The sequence below is a fragment of the Corapipo altera genome, unplaced genomic scaffold (genome assembly GCF_003945725.1).
Source record: "Corapipo altera isolate COAL_440 unplaced genomic scaffold, ASM394572v1 50, whole genome shotgun sequence".
Lineage (NCBI taxonomy): Eukaryota > Metazoa > Chordata > Aves > Passeriformes > Pipridae > Corapipo > Corapipo altera.
The window spans coordinates 346,905-363,574 of NW_020884889.1; the positions used below are offsets into that span (position 1 = coordinate 346,905).

A 16,670-nucleotide genomic window follows, 5' to 3' on the forward strand; every position below is an offset into this window, starting at 1 on the left:
GCGCTCGGTCCGGCTCCTCCCTGTGCCGCCCCCCCCTCCCCCCCGCGCGGGTGGTAGCGGCGGCAGGGGCGGGCGGGGCGGGGCGCGGGCGCCATGGCGGCGGAGGCGGCGGCGGGGCCGCTGGCGCTGGTGACCAGCTGCGCCGCGGGCTTCGCGCCCGAGGAGCTCGTCAAACGTGAGTCGGGGCCGCCGCGGCGCCCGCGAGGGCGGAACGAGGGGACTCGGCCTGCCCGCGCCCGCTGGAAGCGGCCTGGCAGCGGCTCCTCCCCCCAGCCCGGGCCCTCGGGGTGGTTGTGCCCCCGCCAGGGTCCCAGTCCTCCGCTCGGTATCCTTGTTCCTCCCTCAGGGGCTCAGTCCTTCCGTCAGGATCGCTGGCCCTCGCCAGCAGGGTCCCAGTTCTCCCTTCAGGTTTCAATCCGCACCTTAGGGGATCAATCCTCCCCTCAGGATCGCTGCCATCCCCTCAGAGTCCCAGTCCTCTCGTCGTGGCGGCTGATCCCCCCTCGGGGTCCCAAATCCACCCCTCGGGGTCCCAAATCCACCCCTCAGGTCTCCATCCACCTCTCGGGGGTTCCATCCTCCCCTCAGGGTCTCAATCCTCCCCCCAGCCCCAGGGCTGTCACCCAGTCCCCTGCAGCCCCCAAGCCCTTGCAGAGCATGTCAGGGACCTCCTCAGTGCTTCAAGGAAATAATTCATTAAACAGGGATGGTCTGGAGCTGTAGGTTGTGGTTTGTCCACTCTGACACCAAGGAGCAGCTTCGCAGCCAGAACCCACAGGGGTAAAGGAAGCCCCATGTCCCAAAATACTCTTTTACCCCCCTTCTGCGGGAATAAGCTATTGTGAGTTATACCTGGACAATTTGAGAATTACCTTAACTAATCCTTGTTTCACTGGGACACATCAGTGGTCCCTGGAACAAGAGGGGGACTCCAAAGCAACCCCAGTGGCTCAGGATTATGGGCAAGGGAAAACCAGAAGCAAACTAAATACTGTCCCTTTGCTTTCACCTTCCCATTTATGAAGCGAACAGAATGTCTGGGACCTTCAGGACGGTGGGATTTCTAAAATTCCTGCTGGGCCTGGGCTCTTGCATTAGACCATTTGTGGTCCCAGTGCAGAAGCACTAAAAGGGAAAACTAAAAAACTCGTCTGCTCTGCAGTTGTTAGAATTGCAGATTACAATTCGTGTCAAATACGTGGAATTTAGTCTGTAGGAAGTGGTTTTCCTGGAAACCCAGTATTCCTTTTCATGGCTTAAAAAGGGAACGTAGGAAGACCTGATAACAGAGAAAACCCTGGTGGGATTTTTGGTAATTCTGAATTCAGAGGAACTGTTTACATCTTTGTGGCTTTCCCATTACATCATCTTAGGGCAGCCTTGCTTTTTAGGGAACTCATGAACAGTTTGCTGTGCACACTTGAAATATAGAACTTAACACCCTCATCCCCTTTTCTGGATTTATTTTCATCTTTTCCTGAGTAGGATCTGACTTAGGACAAAGCACAGGGCTGGCCCCAGGAACTGGCTCCCTCCATCTCATTAAACCACATTTTGAGACAAAAATAACAGCACAAAGTCTGCAGTCAAAGGCTCCTCTGTCAACTGAGTTGATACTGAATTATTTAAGGATTCCACACCAAAGAATTATTGGGTTTTGCTTATTTTTGAGGAAAATAAGCAAATGGGAAGGTTCAAGGTTCCTGTAGGTTTCCTGTAGGTTTTTCTCATAGTGAAATTAAACAAGTGAAAAAAAAAAATAAGATGAGTAAAAAGCTTCATGGAAATGTTACTTAATCTGAGAAAGTCTTAAATTTTAACTTCAGATTTTTTTAACTAGTACTCACTTTGAAATGTCTCAGCTTCCACCATTCCCAGTACCCAAACTGGACTCTTACAGCTCCTCTGCATGTCCTTGATTGGGTTTCTTCACAAAGACATTCAAATCTTCCTGAAAGAAACAAGATGATTTGCTAAAATACCATCTGAATTTTAAGTGTCTGTTTTGTTTAACGAGTGAATTTAAATCAGATCCATCCAGCAGAAGGTTGTAGAACATCCAAGGACATACTGGTGGGGACAGGGCTGGGCTGAAGGGTTTCAGTGGGGTCAAACAGCCTGCAAGAACCTTCCAGGCTAATCCCAAGTCTTTTTCCAGTAGGAAATGACTCGAGGATGAAGAAAATGTTATGGTATTTTTGCTGGATATATTTTTATTTGTTCGAGTTTCTGTAGGATGCTCTGAATGCTTTAATTCATTGGGTGTTGTGGCAGAACAAAACTATTTAAAATGAACATAGATCTGTGTCTTACTGTGATACATTTATCACAAATTAAAACAGCAAATAAGATTGTTTCAGCTTTAAAAATGCTGACCAACAGATAAATCCTGTCTGATGTAATTGTTTTCCCTTCTCTTTTTTGACTGTTTACCACTCCCCTCCTCCCCTCCAGCACATTTGGGGTCTCTTTCCTCCTTGGTGTAATTTTTAGGAGTATTTTTTATGGTTTATTCCACCAGGTGGCTCTCAAGGCCCAGAATGTGGGAACTACTTGGAATACCTGACAACTCTTGAGGCTTTGGGATCATTTAGGGCATTGTGGGAGGCTGATTTGTGTTCTTACAGCATGGATTCAGTCTGAAAAACACCAGGAAGAGTGATCAATCCCTTAACCCCTTTGGAAAGGAAAAAACCCTGCAAAAAGTAGTTACAGTTATTCCAAAAAATATTACTATTTAACACCACGTGGTCAAAATGCTTAAAAATATCAGTTGGCTGTCAGAGAACAGGGAAATTGCTGCAAGAGGGCTGCACAGGGGTGTTTGATTATTATTGATAATATTGATCATTCAGCTTTTCTGAAAAGTTTTTTCTGGTCTCCAGTTCACCTTTTGAAAAAGTATTTGCACTAAACCTCAGTGTTAAAAAAGGGAATGGATGTGAGGTTACAGAGCTTTGCCTTGTCCTCCAAGTCACTGTTTAATTTATCTTGTCTATGGGCAGCAGTATGAAATTAAAAGTTAACAAGTTTAAGTCAGTAAAATGAGCCAAGATTTATGTAAATAGCTGAAATTAATTTCCAAAGGCATCAATCAGGATTAGTGTCCACTTTATTAAAAATTATGGATAAATCCCCTCACCTGTGAGTGAAGGAGGACACAAGTAATGCACTTAGTGAAAATCTAAGCTGGTGGCTGACTGACTGCCTGGAAGTAAAACAACTCCCAGTATTTCTTAGAAGACTCTGAACTCTAAATCATGTTTTTGAGTGACACCAAGCAACTTTCTTGAGTGCCACGAGCTTTCCCACGAGTGTTTTTAGCGCTCCTGAAGGGTGATGCCCCTGGGGTGTGTTTGCATTCCTGTCACCCAGAGCAGCCTCTTCCCTGTCCCCAGAGCCCAGCCCAGCAGGCCCTGCTCCTCCTGTGGTCACTGAGTGACTCACTTGCTTTTCCAGGCTCTTTGGATGGCAAACCACTGACACTTTCAGTGGCTGAGGGGTTTTAATATTCAAAAGGAGTAAATCCCTCCTGAGTTACTCGTGGGAGGTAAGTTGGACAAGCCACCTCCTTTTGCCATATTCATTTCTAGGAGTTTAGTCTGTATCCAAATAGAACTTAATGGGGTTATTCTGAGCAATATTCCTTAGACTGGATACCAAACTATTGTGGCTGAATTTCCTTTTTTCACTAAAATACATTTTGTTCTGGAAAGAAATTTCTGGAGTGCAGGGGTGGTAAATATAACACCTAAAGGTAGTTTCTGCATAGAATGAGAACTCAGTTTAAGCTGCAGTATATATTTCTTTTGTAGTCTCTGCTTGTTTACTCTAAAGGCCAAAACCTAATTGTTTTAAGCAACTTTTGTGGGAGAAAACCCCTCCCAAGATGTTGGGTTTCCTGCCAGGGGTGATCAGGCTGTTCTGCAGTAATTTGTTACAACCCTGAGTGCAGGCTGGGCCACAGCAAATCTGAGTCCTTTCAGCAAGTTCCTGAAGCCCTTTAGAGTTTAGTGTGCAACATCCATTTTTACTGGGAGAGAAATTTCACAGGGAATCGGCAAAATCTTTGGCTGCAGGATGGGTCATCAGCAGCACAATGGGATGAAAGAAAACTGCTTAAAGTACAGGAACAAGGAGCAGGTAACAGGAAATGGGCCCTGTCCTCAGTGCTGGCAGTACTTTGAGGCCTAAATTTGTCCATGAACTCCTCTGCAAGGGAAAAAAAAAATCACTTACAAAGCAAATGTGAAATTCATACCAGCTTTTGAAAAATCCTTTATAAGAAGTTCTTTCATTTTATGCCCTTTCTAGGGGGAATAACTCACCCAGGTGATTTTTGAAATTATTTCCTTTCCTCACCCTGTTTTCCTCCCTTTGGTTTTTTAAGTCTTATTGCTGATTTTCTGGGTTTCAATAATTTCTGCAGTCTCCTTTATTCTAAGCTTCCTGTGGCATTGATTTGCAATTCTGTTAGCTCACACTGATTTGTATTTAGTGACTTATTTTTAACTGTCAAAGCACAAATAAAGGGAAATTTATATCCTAGTCAAAACCTCCAAACAAAATATCTGCACTCCAGATATCTCTATATCCAAGCAGAGTAAGAACTACTTCCATTAGTCCCAATATCCATGTAAACATAGGAAAACAGTTTCTCTGGGCCACTAGAATTGGAATTACTGCTTAAGAGTGGTTAAAAAAAGCTGTGGAAGAAGGAAATCTTTCAAGATCCCTGGATTTGGCTGCCTGGATTGCTGGTCCCTTCCCTATTTATATGAACAGCTGTGAGAACACAAAGCTCAGAATCAGGGTTGGTTTTGGGGTGCCTCAGCAGCACCAGCCCCAGCTCCAAGGTGAGGTGGATAATCTGATCCCAAAAAAGCTGCTGCACAAAGACCAGTTGCTCTGAAAACTCTTGGCATCCCAAGTAAAAAAAAAAAATTAAAAAAAAAAAAATCAAACTTTAATCTGGAAAAAGCACTTTTTTCTTCACAAACCCAGAGAGGAGATTCCCGTTTCATCCTCTTCAGTAGGAAATGGCTCCAGGGTTCTGTTTCTGAGGTCGAATTTCTCCCTCAGGTTCCATCTCCTCCTCACTGCTGCAAATAATCCTGGTTCAGAGCTCCCCTCTCCCTGCCCTGTACACTGTGTTCATTCAGCACACCAGACTTTGCAGTTAGTTGCAAAAAATCATTGAACCTTTCTATGGCAACCTTGGCAACAGGCTTTTCCTGCCTTTTTATTAGTAAGATACAGATAAATTCAAATTCATGTCCAGACTATTTGGGGAACAGCCTGTTCTTACAGCTCCAGCAACTGCCTCTCAGCACCTTAAAATACAACCTTTAAGATCCTTGAAAAGCTGTGTACTGTATTTCTTTAACTCCTCTGATGCCCCAGGCAATTCTGAATGACTCAGGCCATTTTATAAATAATTGACCTGTGTTTTCAAGTGACCTCGAGTTCATCCAGCTCCAACAAGATATTCTGCCCTTTCCCTGGAGGTATGGATGGGATGCTCTGCTGCAAACTCTTAATTCCACTCCATGAGGTGCCAGGAGTGTGCACTGGGAAGGTTCCCACCTGGAAGGACAGTGTTTAACATCATCTTATCAGACACTGCCTGGGATTTTAATTGTTGAACTCCTACGTGGAATTTAATGGGAATTACAACCCAACTGTAGCAACTGGGTTCATTTTCTCATTAGTTACCTTCAGGTTTTGGTCACAGCCAAACAGTTCTTTACATCTGAATGACTGTGTGAAGGTTGTTTCTGCTGTAACAGAGTCTAGGTGTTCTCTCCATGCATCCTGTCTCCAGGTAGTGAGTTTAACACCTTAAAAAAAGGCATTTCCAGGGGGGGAAAAAAAAAAAAAAAAGGCTTTCTGGAGAGCTACTGTACCATGTCTTGTTTTGAAAACTAGAAAGCAAATTCTTTTGAAAGCTAAGTATTAAAATCTAGGACAGAGTAACAAATTGAGTTGAATTTGTAGAGATTTTGAATGCAGACTGGTTTATAATACCAAGTGAAGTTGGCACTGTACTGTTCTGGACAAACTGTTTTCTTCATGCTGCCTTCATCACCCTTCTCATTCCTTTTCTCTTCCACAGGTATCACAGGGAAAGATGACCTGACTGTGGGTGCAATTACAAGTGGAAGAGTGAATTTTTACCCCTGGACAATCGATAACAAATACTACTCTGCAGATATTCATCTCTGTGTGGTCCCAAACACGTTCCACGTCACTGGAGAAATCGCTGAGTCCGTGCAGGCGTTCGTGGTGTACTTTGACAGCACAACAGTGAGACTCTGCTGCTTTGTTTTCTTGCTTTATCTGTGTGATGTAGCTGCCTTAGCACAGTGATAACCATAAATGAGATTCTCCCTCTTATGCCATCCCTTCTCTCCAGGCTGTGCTATTAATTGTCAGGAGATCCATGTTAAATTATGCCTGCTAACAATAGCAGCAGTTCCCTCCCCTTTTACTACTCTAATCCAACTAGAACAGAGGGTTTTAAGATACAAATATGCCACTAAATTAGGCAAATCCTCTTCCAGTGTTATTCCTACCTGATGCTGCTTTGGAAAGGCTCCTTTAGGAGAGCCAAAAATGAGGGAGCTAAATGTAAGATTCAGTGCATTTTATCCAAAATTGTTGCTGCTAAGCTGTAAGGCAGCAGTGGAAACAGTGCTTCAGCAGGAGCCAGAAAGACTGAGACAGAAAAAGCACATTTCCTTACTTCATTTTGTTCTAATACTATTAAAAACTCAAATATTTGAGGATGTATTCCAAAGAATTCTTTTTTCACCCCCCCTCTTTAGAAAACTGGGCTGGAAAGTGTCTCTGAGTGGCTGCCCCTGACAGAAGAATGGCTGCCAGAGGTGCTGATCCTGGTGTGTGACAGAGTGTCTGAGCACGGTATGAACCCCCCAGGACTCCCCACTGACAGAGTTATTAACCCTGCATGATAATTCACTGTCTAATTCACTCAGTTATTGCTCAGAATATCTGGGTGCAAGTGGCCCTGAGATGTGCTGAACAGCCAAGAGACTCGGGAGCAGAAACCATCAGCCAGTTGTGGTTAAAGCTGAATCAGAACTGTGCCAGCCTGCTCAGAGTGAGCTCTGGGTGCCCTGCCACTGCCAGGATTGAAGGCCTTCACCCTTCTGGATCTGCATGATCCTGGGGGAGGCTGTTGGTTGCTTAATTCCAGTGGAAAGGACTTTTTTTGGCCATTAAACACAACAGTGAGCTGGGAGGTGCAGGTGTGTCCCTGCAGCTTAATTCACTATCAACCCCAGAGTTAATGGAAGTCTTCTTTCACTGTAGCACCTCACATTTTCCTTTGAGTACCTTCCAAAGCCATTTAACTTCGTGACATTTCAAAAAACCCCCAAAACAATTCCAAGGAGGAGTTGAACTCTGCAGCTTTTGGGATCCCAAGTGAATGAAGGACCACAGCAGCTATAACAACACTTTTCCCCTCTACAATCCAAAATAAGCAAACAACCTTGAGCGAATAAAGCACAGCTAAATATTCAACTGCTGATACTGCTCTCGAATCTGTGTGTTTAATACACATTTTTACTTCCCAATTTAGGTGTAAACAGGCAGAAAGCTCAAGAATGGTGCATCAAACATGGCTTTGAGCTGGTAGAACTTAACCCTGAGGAGCTGCCTGACGAAGATGGTAAGACTGCTACTTCTCTTGTCATTTTGAGAATGAAAAACCACCCCAAAATAACTTCTAAATAAAGTTGTGCCCCTTGCAATTGTTGATGTGCCCCATGATTACAGCATGGAATGCTCCCAGTTGGTGGGGCTTAGTCTCAGCTATAAAAGGTCAGGAGGAGGAGGTTATTTCCTCTGAGAAATTCCATTTGTCTCCTCCCAAATACAGCTGCTGTTTATGTAGCACCTCCATAAAAATAATAATATCTGCTCCTTTTTCTGGCACTGAACCCTAGGGCTGTATTGATACATTAGGAGTGTTTATATTCCACTTGGAAAATAAATTCCACTTGGAAAATAAATCTAAAACAAAAGAACAAGAGATGCATGAGGGCAGGAAAACTTTGTTGCTTTAAAAAGAAACTTAAACTACTGTAACTACCAAGAGAAGATAGACATTATTCAAACAGTGACACCATGGGCTGAAGAGGGGAGGTTATTAAAAACATTTTAGAACAACATGAAGTGTTACACAGGAAATAAACCAGTTTCAGAATCACTGGCTGCCCATACGTTTGTAACTCAAAGAAGAAAAAAAAAAAGGCAAAAAAAAAGTCAGAAGTGTGATGTTCCACTCCTGAAGAGTGACTGTGCACTTCCTGAGAGCCTTATCAGCATCAGCCTTATCTCCTCACTTCAGTGATGCAAAAAAGTGTTTCCATCTTACCCCTATAGAGCCAAAGTGAGAGAAGTGACTGCACTGCCAGGCTGGAGTGCAGCCAGTCACTGACATTTCAGGTTCATCAAAAAGAATTCAGTGTAAAATCCTCAGCTAGAGCACAGGTCCCACCCCTTTCCCCCTTTAAAGGCTCAGTAAATTGTATCTTGAGTAGCTGAGAACTCCCCTTCTCCCCTCACTGTGCCTGTAAAGTGCTTTCTTTTTGTTTGGTCAAACATGCACATGTTTCTAATTCCCAGAAACCAAAAAAAAAAAAAAACACAAGTGAAGACCCTTGAATGCTTGGAAAGGAAATATTAGTAACATTACATTGAGTTATTTGTCTGTTGAATAACTCTTTTAAAGAACAAGCTGTTTACCATTTACATGATATAAACAATAGGAGTAATAACGACTCAGGATGTTAATTTTGGGAATATTAAGATCCATGTTCTTCCCTAGATTTTTAAATGGTAGTTGATTCACTGTGACTCATGCAGAGGAGGAACTGTGTTCCAGTGAGTAACTTATTTACCCCATAAACATGCTGTGTGAATTACAAAAGGCACAACAGATGCAGTAAACACTCTGGGCCAGTCTCTGCTCAAAATTCTGACATTTCTGGCAGCTCATCACAAAAGAGCTTTTACTGTGACTCACTGACACTCAGCCAGGACAAGAGCTCCAAACTGAGACTTTGATAATGACTCTGATATAAAACCAAACAGCAGCATCACAGAGGGCAAAACATTTGATCTAAGGGGTCAGAGAGAGAGCTTTAAATTCCTTTTTAAAGGCAGTTTCAATTACTGCACCTGTCCCTGAGTCACTGGAGTTTGATTTCTAAACAATCACGTTTTTGTAACCAAAGAATTGTTTGGGTGGGTTTTTTTTTTCCCTTTGTGAACCTGCACAAACATGGGAAGCTGACTAAACTGAGGAAATGGGAAAACTGACTTTGTCCCAAGTGGTGTCAGATCTATTCAGTAAATAAGTTCAAATCTGAATAATGCTTTCCCTCGTCTTTCAGGTTCCTGTAATTCCCAGGATTACTGGAACATTCCAAGATAGACGTTGTGGAGACAACTTTACAATAATCATTCTCATTTCTAACAAGCATCACACCTTTTTTAAATGGTTGTCTCAACTTCTTTACTTTCTAAAGGAAGGAAAAGTAATGCTAATAACCTATTTTTATGCCCCACAGCATTAATTCTAATATCTATATTTGTGCCACACAGCATTCTAAAAGATCCTGGGGTAAAAGGTCTTAAGTTGCTTTTAACAGCAACTTAAAAACTGTCTGTTACTATTAAATTCACTCAGATGGTACTTAACAATGTAGATCTCTCCCAAAGGCTGAGAGCTCACAGTTCATTCTACCTGGAAGCTCAGACCAAGAAGTGAGGTGTTAATTTAGATTTCTTTGGCCTCTCAGGAAACAAAGGTGAGGAATCTGCGTTTCCTCCCAGCAGCAGCAATTTCTGTGGATTGGGAGAAGACAGGACAGGCCTGCAGCCACACCTCTGCTGGCTCTGGGGCCCCTCGTGGTTCTGGGTGTGATTTTTAGGAGGGCAATGTCTCTGTTCTGGTTTAGATGATTTCCCTGAGTCCACCGGGGTGAAGCGGATCGTGCAAGCCCTCAATGCCAACGTGTGGTCCAACGTGGTCATGAAGAGTGGTATGTGACAGCTCCCTCCTGCCTGAATTCTGGGAATCCCACAGGGCTTGGGGTTCCTACCAAAAGTTAAAATTGAGCTACTGCATCACTAGAGAGAGATTTGAGCACCCCTCAACCTTTCCCAGGGAATAAGAGGGTTCAGGGGTTGCTTTCCTTGTCCTTGATGTCCCAATAAACTCACAGGCAACGGGAGAGATTTATCACAATCATGGAGTGGTTTGGGTTGGAAGGGACCTTAAAATTCATCTCATTGCACCCCCTGCCACAGGCAGGGACACCTTCCACTAGAGCAGGTTGCTCCAAGTTCATCCAGCTTGGCCTTGGACACTCCCAGGGATGGGGCAGCCACAGCTTCTCTGGGAAATCCATTCCAGCAGCTCACCACCCTCACTGGGAAGAATTTCTGTGTCAAGATTTACTCCTGTTTCAGCATCTGCTCCTGCTCCCTTTGTGCTTTACCTTGCATTCTACCAATAACTGAGTGAAATGTTCCATGGATTCTACAAGTTGCAATGAAAAATGAAAGGTTGTCCCCCCCAAACTCCAGCAGGAAATAGTTTGTCATTATCAGGTCTAAAAACTGATACAGGGTTTGGTGTAGAAGAAGTAAAAGGTTAAAGTCCAAATTTGGGATTTATTTTAATTTTTGAAACAGGGAGAATAGCAAGTGCAGAGATGAGATCTGGCAGAGAGGTGATGACAAATGTTAAAGGATGTACCAAGTACATTGCAAGAAGGATGGTTTTCCCTACAGAAAACCCCACTTGAGTATGTGGAAACCACAGAATTTCTTTAAAACAGGCAACCTCAGATAATTTCCTGCAGACAAATGATTATCTGGTAGCTAGAATTTTGGAAAAAAAAAATCACTTTAGGTTTAGACTCATTAGAAAAGGAAATGCTGTGGCTGCAAGTGCAGACACTTCCATTTACTTGAAAACCTTTAATTACCTTCCTAACAACACGAGGTGCTGCAGGAAATGTAGGAGGACTAAACTCTTGGGGAGGGCTTGGCCTCCTGTTTCCCAAAGCCTCCCCCCACCAGAAACCTTCCAATGTCTGTCTGCTCCCCCATGTCCCATTTTCTCCTCTTGTGACTTTTAACTGTGAACTGATTTAAAGTGCTGAGAGGCTTCTGCTCCTCCCTGTAGCTGCAAAATGGTTTCTGGGACTCAGTAAAACCAGGATGAGGACTCCCAAACTGATCCTATGTTTTATCTTCTTAATGAAGCTTCTTGAGTGTTTCTCATCCTGCCTCAGAAATGAGGTTAAGGTGGGGTCTGACTTAGTGTTACCATTGCAGAGAACCAGGTGACCACAGCAGATGGTGCAAAGTTATCTCACTTGTGCTAAAACTAGTTTCTTAGCAGCATATTTCCTGCATTTGGCAGATGCCACCTTACAGAACAGCACAGTTCAGTCACATGTTCAGTTTTTCATGGGGGGGGAAATTCCTACACATCACTGCTGTGTTCTGGAAAGGTCAGACTCCTTGAAAATCCAGATTTTCGATCTCCACAAAGCCCACACATCACCACAAACCCCTCAGGAAGTGAGCTATATTTGGAAGGTGCTGCAGCCTGACTGTGCCTTCAAAGGGAAGCTCATTTTACTTAAAATAAAACTTTTTACAACCTGTAACACATCTTTTGTTTTCAGCTTCCTCCAGATCCTGCAAACTGGCTGCCATGTGAATCAAACTTAAGCTTTTCCACTGAATTACCTACAAGTGCTGCCTGCTTGGAAACCATACTCTCATGTTCCACAGGGAGATTTTTCAAAGAGCATAAGATAGTTCTAGTAGTAAATGTGTAGTAGCACGTGGTTGTAGCACTGTTAAGTGTAGCCATCCAAAAAAGCAGTGTTACAGCATTACCTTCCTTCAACAACCTGTTTCTGTGACAATTTAAATTTACAGACAGAGCAGGAATGACTTTTTTCAAGCATGAGCATTAAACCCATATTATCTTATTGCATTTTATCTTAAGCCCAAACACAATTCTTCTCAAGCTGTAGTTTTTTACACACACCTATTATAATTTTGACTTTTTTCTCTTAACATTAAATACATCAATTCTCACACAGATTCATAAAAGTAGTTATTCAGTGTAACACGGCTGAATTATAAACATTTGTACATCAGACAATCCCACCACAATGCTTTGTGAGTAAATAAATTATTGAGACAAACAAACAGCCTTACCTGGGGGTCTCCAGAGGGCAATTCCTTTTTGGAGCTGGTGTAAAGCTGTTGGTTCTCCAGCCCTCAGAGCTCTCTCGCTCTGAGAACGAGGAGGTTTTCTCCCCCTTGTGCAGAAGGACATGAGTGATTCTGCAGATAACATATTTCCCTCCCCACAACTGCTGTTGCCTTTATCTGTCCCTCCAAGAGTTTGTGTGAGAGAAAAAGAAACCACTTCCTGCCCTTTGGAAGAGGAGCTTGGCTTCTTTCCTGCTTAAATCCCTCCCTCCTGAGCCCAGGTGAAGGTGGTTCCCTCAGGTGGGGCCAGGCTCTATTTACATACAATTAACCTGCTCTAGGGAGAACTTTTAAACTTAGTTATTTAAACTTGAGTTGGAAGGGACCTTAAAACTCATCCAGTGCCACCCCCTGCCATGGGCAGGGACACCTCCCACTAGCCCAGGTGGCTCCAACCTGGCCTTGGACACTTCCAGGGATCCAGGGGCAGCTACAGCTTCTCTGGACAACCCAGGTCCACCATGACCACTGATTATTACAATAAGTTGGATGAGCTAATTTTTGGCTTGGCTGCCCTAAGAACACTGTGTAAGGCATCACCCACTTCCTTAATTGCACCCAGAAGTTGAAATAACTTTTAGATCCAATAAAAAGGGTTTATGGAAGGCTTTTTTCAAGGGTGTGCCTGCAACCGAGTGTTATGTCTGCCACCTCCCTAACCAGGCAGCCAGAGACAAATAGCTGCTGTCCAGAGAGCCCTGCTGGAGATTCCAGGTTTTTCTGAAAGGGATGACATCTGTAATTGTTCTGGCTGAGGCTCTGTAGTGTTGGAGGAGGGAATGTGGAGTAGGGAGCCCCTGTCATTTTTCTGGACAGGACAAACTAATCCCAGATAGGAACGAGGTCCATGATTAGATCACTCCGTCCACCCCTCTGCCAATGTGGGAATGTTCTCTCTCCAGTACACTCTGGCCTGCAGTGTCCAGCCTCACTTGAGATGACTCAGAATTTGGCTGTGTGTCCATCTTTACAGCTTCCCAAAAGACAGCCCAATGAAACCTGGGGAAGCTGCTTTGCTTTGGGATACAAGTCCTGGTGTTTTATCCCTCAATTCCTGTTAATTTGCTGGCGGACTTCACAGGCTCTCCCATGGCAGCTGGACATTTTTAAGGGAATTCATTTGGCTCCACTGATTCCCTTCTTCCCAACCCTTTGGAAGGTGACCTGTTCGAGCAGTAAAAGTGGATAAAGCAGAGCCAGTGGCCCCAAACACCTGCTGGGGGGAGCAGGAGGGGAGGAGAGGAATCCAGCAGGAGATGAGGTCCCAGGAATGCTCTTATGGAAACGTGTTTACGTGTTTGCTGGATGGCTGATGGGTTCAGTCACACATCCAAGCCCTCAAAAGGAGAGTTTGGAGAAATGGCAGGGAAATTTGGACAGTGCATCAAAATGACATCAGCTCAACAGTTGAGTCTAGAGCTTAGTCATGAGTGTAATCATTTAGAACACATTTATTTTCAAAAGTAGTATTAAATCTTTCTTTTGGCACCATTCATTGTTTCCTGGCTATTTCTAGTACAATAACTTCACATTTCAGTTTTAGTTGACTAAAATACAAAGATTTGCAGAAAAGTCTCCTGAGTCCCTTGTGTAACTGCAAACATTTACTACTCAGTGCAAGGCCAGCTTGTATGGAGGAGTAAACTATGACTTAGAAAAGCATGACTTGGTATAAAAAACACCTCATAATATCACCTATTATACATATATTTTTATATAAAAACATTTTAAAAATGCAGCTAGTTTAATTTAAAAATACTGTAGCACATCTGTCATCTTAGCTGACTGTTTAGGTTTAGGTCTGAAGTCACTTTTTAGGTTAGATTTTAAAATCCCATTGAAATACACAGCAGGGCAGCAGCTGTGGAAGGCCCAAAGCACCTCCACAAACTGGATTTGATGGCTGGCTCCTTCCAGGAATTCTGAATTAGATATTTTATAAGTTGCCTTTGCCATTACTGTTTAAACAATCTGTGTGTGAGCAAAGGCACTTGTTGCATCTCCTGTATCCAGCCCCAAACTCAGTGCTGCTTCCCATGGAAGTGTCAGGAACACCAAATGCTGCTCCTGGATTTTGCCAGCTGCCTTGTTTGGAATCAGGAGCCATTTGCCAGCTCAAATCCTAAAGGAGCAGAGACTTCAAACGAGAATTAAAAAGATCCCACATTCGTGGCTCCCTGTGAGAAACACTCAGCAGTAAATCTTGCTACCAGAGTTTAAAAAACCCTTAGAAAACATATAAAATTTCTGCTTAAAATATATTTTTAAGGCACTGACACCTTTTCCCTGAAATCCTCTCTATCCCACCTGGCCAGTTCCAAGTGTTTGTGGTAATTGCAGCTTCTGCTTTGTCTCCAGACAGGACCCAGGGCTTTGGGCTCCTCAGCACGTTGGCGGGTGCGAATCGAAGTGTTGGCTCCCAAGAGACCCAGGAGACAGAAGTAAACAGTAATTCCTGGTTCCTGTCCTTTGCTCAGCCTGTCCCTTGTGCTGCCCTTTCCTGTGTCACCCTCAGGGTGGTGGTTGTCACCTCCCCACTGTGCCAATGTCTAAAACAACCCCCAGAGCCATGGAGAGATCACTAAAAGCTCCATCCAAGATGTCTCTCATTAATCTGTCAATCCAAGAGCGGCATTTTGGGCAAACCAAAAACTACCATTTCATAATGTTATTTAAAACCATATTCTATCCTAAGAAACCTCCCTGTTGTGCCTGTTGGCAGCGTTGCAGAAGGGGTTTTTCGTGGCACAGCTTTTGCAGTGACAGCTTAAGATGAAGTGTCGGGTTTTGAAGTGAAAACAGGAAGCACCCGATTTGCTGTTGGGGTTTTTTGGTTTTTCACACTCAAACACCTCTTTGTTTGTTGACAGTCCAACCCTTCCCCAGCAGACAGAGAAGATTCCCAGGCTGACAGCAGGGAAGATGGAGCTGGGACAAACAACCTGCAGCTGGACAACGCTGCAGGTGAGATCTTGCTCTGCTTGGAGGAGGCACCTGGCAGGGATGGTCCCACAAAGCCACTGGGAAAAGTGAGGATAAATGTACTTGTCAGAGCCAGTCCTTAAATAATTGCAGCATTCCAGGAGATGGGACTTTCTCACAACTTGTATGTGGAGATCTAAACACAGGGTGTTATCACTTGTGGTCTCAGCACTGTCTCATCAGGCTTTAATTCACTCTGTGGTTGTTCCTAGAGAGATCATTCCAGAATCAGCAGGAAACTTTTACTGGATGAACTCAAACACACTCCTGCAATGTAATACATCATAAAATCCTGGAATTCTGGAATGGTTTGGGTGGGAAGGGACCTTAAACTCCTCTTATTCCCACCCATGGCAGGTACACCTCCCACTAGCCCAGGTTGCTCCAAGTTCATCCAACCTGGCCTTGGACACTTCCAGGGATCCAGGGGCAGCCACAGCTTCTCTGGGCAACCTGTGCCAGGGCCTCCCCACCCTGCCAGGGAACAATTCCTTCCATAAAATGAATCCCCAGTGTAACAATCCCTGATTGTCCGTGTGAACAATCAGTAAATTAAATGTTTGTTTCCTCTGGGGCTAGAATTTGCAAATGGGATTTGCAGATGTTAAAATACTGGGTTTATGCTGATAAACCAGAATAATTGATCTTCAATCAATCTCTGTTTCAGATCCCATGTTGGATATGGACATCCAGGAGTTGGCCAATCTGACCACGAGAGATGGGGACCTGGAGAACTTCGAAAGGCTGCTCTCAAAGCTGAAAGAAATGAAAGGTAACAGCAGGAGGGAGGTACCTGAGCTCTGGCACCTATTCCATGGGGTCAGGCATGAAAGCCAGAGAGTGAGTTGGGAATTCTGTACAAATTCCTATTCCTATTTAGTAAAAGCAATTGCTGCTACTAAATGAGATCACTTTTTTATGATCTTGAACTAGTTCCCTAAATCCAGCTGAGGGAGGTGTTCCTGTCCCTGCTCACTGCTGAGGCTCACAATCCAAGTCATTCCTCTTTTCCACAGATAAAGCTGCCACGTTGCCTCATGAACAAAGGAAGCTCCATGCGGAAAAGGTGAGTTTGGGAATTGGTGCTGGAATTACCAACAATGGGGTTTTCCCTTTCTAAGCCATAGTTCCTGCTCCTGGAGGGTTCCTGGAGTGAGAGGAGTAGAAACAAACCACACAGTCCTAGGGAAGCCTGTCAGGTATCTCCCGAGAACTGAGTAACAAACCTGGAATTTTGAAACACCGGAAAATTCCAGAATGGTTTGGGTTGGAAGGGACTTTAAAGATCATCTCGTTCCACCCCCTTGCCATTAAGTTCTCCTTTCCTTTCCTTTCCTTTCCTTTCCTTTCCT

General features: G+C 43.9%; 1 protein-coding gene across 1 annotated transcript in view; it reads left to right on the top strand.

Moving 5' to 3' along the window:
* Window positions 1–80: 80 nt before the first annotated feature.
* The window catches only part of AAGAB (alpha and gamma adaptin binding protein), a 19,454-nt gene continuing 2,864 nt past the window's right edge, over window positions 81–16,670 (top strand). The window contains exons 1-9 of the mRNA XM_027644570.1: window positions 81–175; window positions 6,116–6,306; window positions 6,828–6,924; window positions 7,607–7,696; window positions 9,993–10,076; window positions 14,695–14,777; window positions 15,207–15,300; window positions 15,986–16,090; window positions 16,335–16,384. Coding sequence (XP_027500371.1) covers window positions 94–175; window positions 6,116–6,306; window positions 6,828–6,924; window positions 7,607–7,696; window positions 9,993–10,076; window positions 14,695–14,777; window positions 15,207–15,300; window positions 15,986–16,090; window positions 16,335–16,384 — 876 coding nt within the window. The 5' untranslated portion in view covers window positions 81–93. The remainder of the gene's footprint in view (window positions 176–6,115; window positions 6,307–6,827; window positions 6,925–7,606; window positions 7,697–9,992; window positions 10,077–14,694; window positions 14,778–15,206; window positions 15,301–15,985; window positions 16,091–16,334; window positions 16,385–16,670) is intronic.